The 10,231-nt window shown below is 37.5% G+C and overlaps 1 protein-coding gene across 1 annotated transcript; it reads right to left on the bottom strand.

Annotated features, from left to right (window-relative positions):
• Window positions 1-1,493: 1,493 nt before the first annotated feature.
• LOC132841749 (leucine rich adaptor protein 1-like) lies at window positions 1,494-10,231 on the bottom strand. The gene is made up of 2 exons (XM_060864238.1): window positions 9,735-10,231; window positions 1,494-3,052 (listed from the first exon to the last, which is right to left on the bottom strand). The coding sequence occupies exons 1-2, from the start codon at window positions 9,921-9,923 to the stop codon at window positions 2,669-2,671; spliced, it is 573 nt and encodes a 190-aa protein (XP_060720221.1). The 5' UTR covers window positions 9,924-10,231; the 3' UTR covers window positions 1,494-2,668.

Below are 10,231 nucleotides of genomic sequence, written 5' to 3'. Positions count from 1 at the left end.
CAATCACACACTACGGACAATTTTCCAGAGATGCCAATCAACCTACCATGCATGTCTTTGGACCGGGGGAGGAAACCGGAGTACCCAGAGGAAACCCCCGAGGCACGGGGAGGCACGGGGAGGCGTTTCGTCCCCGAGGCACGCGGGAATCGAACCCCCAACCCTGGAGGTGTGAGGCGAATGTGCTAACCACTAAGCCACCGTGCCCCCTAATATTAAACAGATTTACTGAAAAAGTTGATGAATGACATATGAATTTAGTTTTTCTGTGGTATTTTTCTTTAGAAATTGAGATTTAGAGAAGCTTTGAATTCCCAGATCCTGAGGTAATGAAGACTTAAGCCATTATATAATTTCTTAATAATTTACCAAGTAATCTGATGGAAATCTTGATTTCTCTTCTCTTCTTAATCTTGATTTTCATTTCTGTTGTTTCTGTGTCATCACATGGCTTGTATAAAAGACTTACTACTAAGTTTAATTCATAGCTACTTACTAACTAGCTATACTCACTGGCTAGCTAACCAATGACTAACAAACGGTAACCTGTTGATGGTCAGTAAGATGCACAACACATGTGGATGCTCCATGAGTTGTGTTAATACATGTTTAATAACTAAATTCACTTAGCCATGCTGTAATGTGTATGTGGCTAGCTTGCTATTTAGCATGTAAAAGGACAAATTAAATGCACAGTGTACAGCTGTTAAGAATGTTAAAATTTTCATCAGATGTTGTAAAAAATACTAAGAAATTATGACAGTTACACATTAAATACACTTAGCATTGTCTACTATTCAAACCCGTTGAAAAACATCAGCATTGCATCTTAGGAACATGTTTTTTCTCAGAAAATGGTGAATAGACAGCTCTGATAGGAATAACAGATCTTGAGCAATGCACAGATGCTAAAGCAGGATCCATTCATCTGTGTTAATCATTAAGTGATGCTTTTGGGCCAAGGCTGAACGTCTTTGCCAAGGCTGAACATGGATGTGTGTATGAACCCCGGTCGCTCTATAAAGTCAGCTGCTCACCTGCAAACCCTATCAAGTGCGAGGTAGAAGCCGTGGGAACCGAATTGGTGTGGAAGTTAAAAAAAAGGGTTTTCAGCATAAATTAAAATGTACATTAAGCTAATTTCTGTGGTGAATTTAATACTGTAATGTTTTCATTGAAAAGAAATGTTCATGTAATGAATAGTCATCACAGCCAAAGGTTGTGCTAATTCTAAGGGCAGAGAAGGTAAGAAGATATAAAGTGAGATATTGCTCCATATTAATCATCACATCTTAAACTTAAATCTACAGAGAAGGCTTAGCTTCTCAAATTCAGACAGTGGAAAACTGCCAAGTAAATAGTATATTTATTCCATTGATTAATTAAAGATGACTCCTTTAACTATGGACAAAAGGATCTAAATCAATAAATGTCCATGTACATCCCTATCACCAGCATATAAGCGGATTAAAAACACACACGGAACCAAGAAATTCTCATGAAAACAATATATTATAACATTTTCACCACAAAATACAATTTAAAAATGGTACAGTAATAAATTAGGAACAACTGTACAGTACAACAGAAATGTATAAAATCTCACACACTCACACTGAGACATATGTGAGTCCAGATTCAAAATGAATCACATGACTCTATGTCTTTAGTGGGCTGCTCATAGAGTACACAGTACGAAAAAAAAAAGTTAAAAAGTGGACAAGCAAGTTTCAAAGGTCCTCTCTATAAAAACAGTGTTAACAGTTCAATACGTAATTCAAATAAAGATGAGGTTAGGCAGTGGCAGGGACAAGAATTCAGTCTTTAAAACTAAGAGAAAAATAATGTCTTCGTTGCAAAGTTTGGGAGATTAGCAGAAATTGCACTTTCTTCAAAAGCCTCACTGACCAGAAAGTGCAGCGATTATGACGTACACCATTTAACACAAGAACCTTAGCTGCACGTTAATGCTACATAGTAATCCTAAAGACATGTGTGAAGATTTTTTCAATTGTATTCACCATCTTCTTAACTTGAGAACCTGACCATTCTGTGCAGTAACTATGTTACAGGTGTTCTACTAATATGGGCTAGTTTCAACATTTGTTCACGCATACTGAAACTTGACAGAGTTGCACTTTATGGTCAGTGAAGGTCTGGTTTCAGTGTAGAAAATGTCCACTCTGGTCCCTTTTATGTATTCTAAGATTTACATTATTGTCACTCGTTAAAGAACGCTAGGAGGGTTAATGTTTGGACCTAATGCATAACCCTGACAAATATTTGGACTAACTGCAGAGAAATAATCTAAGACAAACAGTTTTTGAATAATTATGAACTTGGTGCACAACATAAAACTTTATTCCCTGGAAATGCTGTGCTTCATGTAGCAACTGCTGCTGTATAGCAGAAATCTGGATCTTTATCCATATGAATTCACTTATAAACTTTAGTTCAGCTGATTAAATTCTGGTGACACATGAACAGAATCACAGTGACATCAGAACGCGCTAACGGCTAATAGCTAACATTTAGCTTCGACTACCTACACCTTCTCCCTCCAGCAGTTTCTCCTGACTGAATATTTTCATTCATTCATTAAAATAACCAACTGATTTATGATCAGCAGCTTTAGATGCCCCACAATCCTTTGCAGTATATCCTAGAGTTATCCAAAACAGTAGTACTCATCCGAGTCCACTCTGGGTCGAAGTGGAGATTTACTGAACGACTCTTCTGCGATAATGGACTGGTCAGTGAAGCTATCTGATTGGTCAGTGGGGGAAGAATGTTCAAAGTCCTCCCCTAGAGTGTCCAAGTAACTGCCGACTGAAATTCCATCCAGTTCGTCTGTTCGGTCTTGGAGACTGCTGAAGCTCCCGTTATGAGACGCGTCCTGGCTGTCAGAGAGGCTGTACAGACTGCCATTTAAACTGCTCTCCCGACTGGCTATGCCTCCTCGCTCTTCCATCACCCAGCGGATAGACTCGATTCCTTCATTGATGGAAAGAAGCTGCTGCATCAGTTTCACATCAATGGCACGGAGATGAGCCTGTGTTAGAGGAAATGAATAAATGACACCAATTAGATCATACCGTCACTATCAAATTACTTTAATTACAAAGAAAGCTAATGTTTATTTAATGCTAAGAGCTGTTACTTCTATTTGAACAATTTCTTTTATTCATTCATTAAAATAATGAACTGATTCAAGATCAGCAGATCAAACCATAATCCTTTGAAGCATAGGTTAGTGTTATCCGAATCAGCAGTATTCATCCACTCTTGGATGAGAGTGAAGACTTACTGAAAGTTTAGCCCATGCTGATAGACTAGTTATTAACGCTATCTTTTTGAAAGAAAGTTGAATACATGCTGCTTTGACTTGATTTATCCATAAAAACAGACCATATACTGCTAAGCTAAAATAAATAGCAAGAATATCAAACTATATACGTACTATTAGGCTATTTAACTTAAAGCCTTCTTCTTTAATTAGATTTGATTACAATGTGGAGATACTTCTTTGCAAGTGTTGGTAACCAGCACTAAGTAGCATATCAGTGAAGCAACAACACAAGGTAAAATGTAGGAAATCAAATTAGTTATTTTGACTTCTTGTGTAAAAAATCTAATAATGTGTAGCATATACTACACTGATGCTATAGTATTTTATGGTTTAGCATTTTTAACCAAGCTACTATTCGGTTTCTCTTTTTTGTTCTGACGTAAGGCAAGTGTTAGAGCGATTCCCGATATGTCAAACTAAAGTAAATGCATAACATAATCATATGCTTTAAGAAAATAAAAAAAAACCCTGACATGTACATAAAAGCACATAAAAGACAATCTTTCACTATGCAGGAATGTGCTCACTGTAAAAAAAAAAAAAAAATCAGATGGGACTAAATTCCTGAGTTACATTGGTAATAATTATATTACCACACCTCACCTTGTAAATCTAGAAACAGTATAGTCTGTATTTTTTTTTAAATATATTTAAAAAGCAAGTCATATTACTTGCTAGCTAAATTAAGCCTTTGATATCAACAATATCGTCTAAAGTGAAAATATACCAGTATAAAAGCTCTACATTTATCTGAGTTAAAATAATTGCTATTAAAGTGGAACCAATTCAAATTAGCTTTGTTATTCTTGTGATATCGAAAGAATTAGCATGCTACAATCGAATGAGTTGTGTTTATAATTACAAGAAGATTCCAGAAAAAGTCTATTGCAGCATTCACTACCTCAGGAAACATGTATATATGTAGAAAATGTTGACTTTTGCTATATGTTTTGTCTTATTTCCATAGAAAATGGAAGCGCCTTTGTTTCCATATACTGTAAATGTAAATATTTAATGGCTACGTGGTAATTTTACGTGATGCTTTTTTGATTCACCTTCTGATTTTAGTCAAAATGCTCTTAATATTTCATCACATCTGATGTAAATGTTCTTTATAGTTTTTTTGTTTCCACCATCACTTTGCCTTTACCTTCTCCAAAACAAAAGCATTATTCTAAAGTATTTATTCAGTAATCCCCAACTATTACCTAGTCACAACATAAATAGTTCGAATGGATAGGCATCTAGAAAAGGTTTTAGAAAGGTCTAGACATTCAGCTGAGACGGGCCAGTCAGCCTCGTTTACTGAAAAGACCCTGCCCTTGAGCTATAGTCTGCTTTTAAAAGCAGAAATGCAGCTCTTCATCACTACTGTATTAACATGTCAGCTAAAGACACAAAAAAAAGCAAAGGCATCAGCTCTCCAGCTGCAGGGCACACTCAACTATGACACAAGGATCCAAATGGGATGCAAAATACAGCACATCTGAATCCAAGCAAAATAGCCAGTGGCACAAAAAGCTTCACAGGAACGACACAAATGGCATTTGCTAGTAAATGCTGACAAACATAAAAACAACACCAGAACCAGAACCAGATCCAAAACCATGAACGCCATGTGTATGTGTTAGTATTAGTGTCTGGACTAGTAGTCATGCAGCTCTATGATAATAGTCACTTTTAAACACAGAGGCTCTCTCAAAAAGCCTAATAATACGGCCAGTGTTTGTGCTGTGACTACGTCCTGGCTTTATGAGATCACCAATTCGGGATTTTGTCCTTACAGAAATAAAACAGAGACTCATGGTGCATGTGAACAAAAAAGTGATGACAAATTATGTGCTAACACGTCAAACCCTGTCGCTGTTATCTAAGGGTTTCTTTAGGGTTTATGGGTTTGTCTTTAGTGTGCACTGAGATGGTTTATGTACTGACCTGAGTTTGCACTTTCGTCTTTCACAAAGGACAAAAGAAACCTTAGTAGATGGTCCCTCAAATGAGCAGCCTGCTGAACCACTGGCTTTCTTGAAGTGAATTTGTAATCGGTTTGGTTGGTGTTGGTTTGGTTTGTATTGGTATTTTTTCATTTGGCTGAGATCATAACTTAACACAACATAACATCTATTCTAATGGTTGGACTGATTCTATGGAAATTCAGATGGACTTCTGGTCTTTAATAGTGACTCAATATGGTTATTCCATACAAGTATTATGATATTTGAAAACATTTAGGCTTTCTTCAAAAACATAATGAAGCACTGATTTTATATATAAAGCCTATACATGGTAATTAAAGGAAACTATGGGAAACCATATTTTTCCCCCCCTAAGTGAAACAGTACTACTACGATTCCCTCTCGACAGGTGAAGGAAGCTTCCTGAGCGTCTGCAACACATGCTGAAAATATTAGCACATGTGTAACTAATATTGTGACCAGCTATTGGTTCATGACACACCGTGACCAATGACATTAGCACATGCTAGAAGGCTGTGAAATAAATCAAGGCAGTGCGTGTGTTCTCAGACGATGCTTGTCAAGGCAGGGTGATGTGGATATGGTTACACTTGGTCTCTATGATTATTTGACTAAATATAACGTGCTATGACAGATGTTCATCAGCCGACTAAGCTCCTACCCAGACACCTCTTCAAGGTAGAAAAACAGTGGTAATTAAAAAAATAATAATTCAATCCTACCACTGTAGTGAAAAATACAATCCCAAACTTATCAACTTCCTTCATTCTGAATAGATACACAGCTTAGAAGAGAATTAGCAAAGTGTATCTGGAGACTGTTTGTCGATTAGCTTGTGCTGCTAATCTTATAATAGATAATTATGCCTAGCATTTAACATGTAAAGCTAATAACCATTTTTCACACTGAGGTGTGGTTTACTTTAGTAAGAACTGGATGTATTTGGTATATGCTGTCTCTGGTGAGTGTATGTAGCTAGCACGGTTAGCATATTTAGCTTGTTCTAGTTAATATAAAGAATGGCATTTGCACTGAAGCTATTGTTGTTTGAAAATAGGAGTCAATATCTCAGAAAATAGAAAGGAAATATAAGAAACCAGATTATATTTAACATCTTGGCTAATTAAATAACAAATTTGTTGGCTAATTAAATACCAAATACTTTCTTAAATGTGTAAAAAAAATATTGAATCTAATTCAGTGCTATGCAACACTGAAGCAGAAGGATAGTGGCAGCTGTAACTACAGAGCCGATGTCGGCTTCGGGGTGAACCGACAAAGCCCTGATTGGATTAAAGATTAAGCCGTGGTGTGTGGAAACCAACTGTAGCTTGAGCTTCACAGCCTGCAGCAACATATGCTCCCTAAAACAAGGTGAACAATGAAGGGGAAAGTAAGAGATATTAATTCTAAACACAATAAACATGTATATTGCTAGATATAGAGTTAAATATTCACACAGGGTTTGTGTGTGTGTGGGTGTGTGTGTGTGTGTGTGTGTGTGCTCATTCCTAGATACTTGCATTCAAACCTCTCTTTCTGTGTGTGTGTGTGTGTGTGTGTGTGTCTGTCTGGGGGTGTTTGTACATGCAGGGGTGTGTGTATAGAGAACCAGCTGCTTGAGCTACTGCTCACTTTTAACAACTGATCTGAGACCTGGCCCCTTGACCCTAAATGTTATCACTCACACTTACGAGCAGGACAACCAGACAAGCCCCTGGCCAGCTGCTGTGGTCATGCGTGCACACACACACACACACACAAAAGTTTTTTTTTTTTTGACCAGGATAAAGTCTGATAGCGGTAAGCTGTACTGTCCAGGAGCTGTTCCAAGGCCAAAGACAAGACAGCAGACATAATATAGACAATAAAAGATGATAAAACAGGATGCCTTAGAAAAAACATTTGGCTGAAAAGCCAGTTTAGTCTTTCTCACCATGACCATCTGCTCCACTGTACAAACTGGACAGTTCTTTAAAAGCGGGACTAGTTAACGATGTCCATGAAGGAACCATATTCAACATTCCTAGGCAGTTTTTGACTTGAGATTTGCAAAACAAACATGTAGCTGTGTTAAAATTTAACATGGCAATGGAACTTTTTTAAACTCCACCACCTGGACTACTGCACTACGCACATCAGCTGACATGCGGAGCTAGTTTTACTTAGCGGATTAATTAGCCTGCTCATAAGCCATGCTCATAAGATGCTCCAATTTTCTGGATCGTAAAAACAGATGTGGATGGAAATATTACTAAACTGAGCAACACAAAGTTGGTAAATAACTAAGTGCAGTTGCCTAAGGGTACGTCCACGTTAATTCGTCTAGGTTTTGTCCTCCACATAGAGATGGTGTTTTTGTTTAGTGAAACTTATTTTTAATCATGCGACCCAAACAAACAACTTTATAGTCTTTCTACCTATAGCAACTAACCGTGAGTTAAAACATATCAAAAGAAAATACTGAACCAAAAAAATACTCTTCCAAAACATTTGCCTACTATTATTATTATTATTATTATTATTATTATTATTATTATCTGCAACACAAAAATATAAGCTACAATTCTTTCCTGAGTCTGTGTTAATGCATGTAATTAACATAACTAGCTTACATACGTACATTGTTGTATTAAATTAGCTACCTCTTTTCAGATTGGCCAAATTTCCAGGCAACTAAAACTTTATTTGTTGTGTTATAACATAGTAATAAATGTCCAGTATTAAATAGCTTATACTATATGGTCCGAGATACAGTGCTCTTAAAAAAGGTTATGTTTAAGGTCAATGTTTATCCATTGATTCTTATTTTGTCTGGATGAAAACTGTCACCAATTTGGTCGTCAAGGTAACAATAAATACACCAACCCAACACTGCAGTAACTAATAAGCTTTCAAGCTGATTATTTCACGCTAAACAACATAACAGTAGCTTCATGGTAACAATTTTTGTAGCATGATGTTGGAAAACCCAGAAGATGCATTTGGAGTCAGTGACTCTTCTCTGACCTTTAACCTTTTATGAGACAGAGTGCTGATTTAAGCTTGGTACATTTTACTGCACCCAGTGCTAAGCGATGCTATGGTACGGTTTCTGTAGTGCTTGTCGTTAAAACATGAAGGCTCGAGATAACACACAGGTTTGCACGGTGTGAACGGCAAGACGCATGAATAACAAGGTGTGAACTGTTCTCAGATGAGACGCTAATCACTGTCTGTATCAGATTTCCTGCTGACGAAAAGGGAGATGTTTGTCATACAGCATCAGCCAAACACTACACTGTTATTAATCCGTGTGTGTATGTATATATGTGTAAAAGTATCTATTTGTGTGTGTGTGTACGCGTATGTATTTCTGAGTGTGTTTAAATGTGTATTTGTATAAGTAACTATTTTTGAATTTATGTGTGTATGTATATTTGTGTGAGTGTGTGTGTCTATGTATGCATGTTTGTGTGTGTGCGTATGTATGCATGTATGTATGTTTGTGTATATGTGTGTACGTATGCATGTTTGTGTGTATACGTGTGTGTGGATGTATGTGTATGTGTATGCACAAACATTTGCAAGTCTTAAGCTTTAAAACCACATGTTGGCCGCACTGGTTTGCCTAGGGAGTGTTTAAGACATGACGTTTATTTTCACTGTACGTTCTTGGGTTTATTACTTACACAAACGTAAGCAGTCTGCAGTCCTAATCGCCGGCTTCCTGATGACTGCATGTGCAGCATGCTATGCAGATGTTATCACGGGTCGGCGTCCTACAAAGCTCGCACTCACATTTGTACAGGTCATGATGGACAAAATCCCAGCTCATGAAAGATGTACTGAGGCCATCTGGATCTCATCGTTAGAGATGAACTGAAGTTTGCATTGTTAATGTAGCATTTACTGACCTGAGCCATAACTTAAAACACACTTAAGTTAAACAAGTGTACTTAAGCTCTAATGATCAAGGAAGGATGTGATTATAAAGAATTCACATTTCTGTCAACTCTAATTCTCTAGCAAAGATTTCTGCGAACCAGGTAGAAGGTGTGCATTGGGTTACCTGGTTCAGGTGTGAGGAAATACAAGGCCTGGAACATTAAGGTGCTACTTGCAAGCCTATTTAGTTCCTAGTTTGCACAGCATACAGTAGCCGTGGGTTTACTGTACACAATCCGACATTAAGGACTATTTGACTTTAAAAGTTTACTTTTCCAAAGCAAATCACTAGTGCAGTGTCAAGAAAATATACAAAGAGGTTTTTTTTTTTATTTTTATTTTTTTTCTGATCACAAGGAATTTATGACTGCATTGCTATTCTGTTCATTTGGGTATCCTGGGTATTAAAGCAGGAGGCGGTGTTACTTCTGAAAGCATTAAAGTGGATAAAGGAAAGATAAAAGGTGGAAAAAAAGGCTCACCATTTCCTGTTTAAGGAAAAGCATCTTGCTTTCCAGTTGTTTAAGATCGGAGTTGGTGCCGTGACCCTGAGATCTGGATTCTAATGGTTTTGCTCTGTGCGTAATGGACCGTGCCAAGCTCTCCGGTACTTTCCGGCCCAGTTTCACCTCGATATCCCTGAAATCTGGAACCGTGTTGTCTTCCTCCATATCAAAATAAACACCAAATGTCCTCCCCGGACACACAGACACCAAAAGATCCCAGAGTAAATAATTAATACAGTGCTAAAATGACCAGCCTCGGATCCGGTTGCACTTCAGATGGATCTCCTTTCTGTAATCCGGTTTGTCTGAAATCAACCTGTTAGCAGTTCTGCAGTCGAAACCTTTCCATTTAAAACACAGTGTTTTTGAATGTTTTTGTTTGGTTAAATTGTTCTGCTACATGGACCGAGACGAGCCGACGGTCGTGCGCTTATAAAGACGGAAACTGTCCGCGTGCGCGCCGTGACTTCAAT

Source organism: Tachysurus vachellii, chromosome 2 (genome assembly GCF_030014155.1).
Source record: "Tachysurus vachellii isolate PV-2020 chromosome 2, HZAU_Pvac_v1, whole genome shotgun sequence".
Classification (NCBI taxonomy): Eukaryota; Metazoa; Chordata; class Actinopteri; order Siluriformes; family Bagridae; genus Tachysurus; species Tachysurus vachellii.
The sequence above is the reverse complement of the archived record's forward strand: the minus strand, read 5'-3'. Positions and strand labels throughout refer to the sequence as shown.

Excerpts from the sequence above, each read along its gene's own strand:
- LOC132841749 (XM_060864238.1), bottom strand. The coding sequence starts at position 9,923 with ATGGAGGAAGACAACACGGTTCCAGATTTCAGGGATATCGAGGTGAAA. Across the intron at positions 3,053-9,734 it reads TTTTCCTTAAACAGGAAATG|GCTCATCTCCGTGCCATTGA; the intron begins GTGAGCCTTTTT and ends CCTCTAACACAG.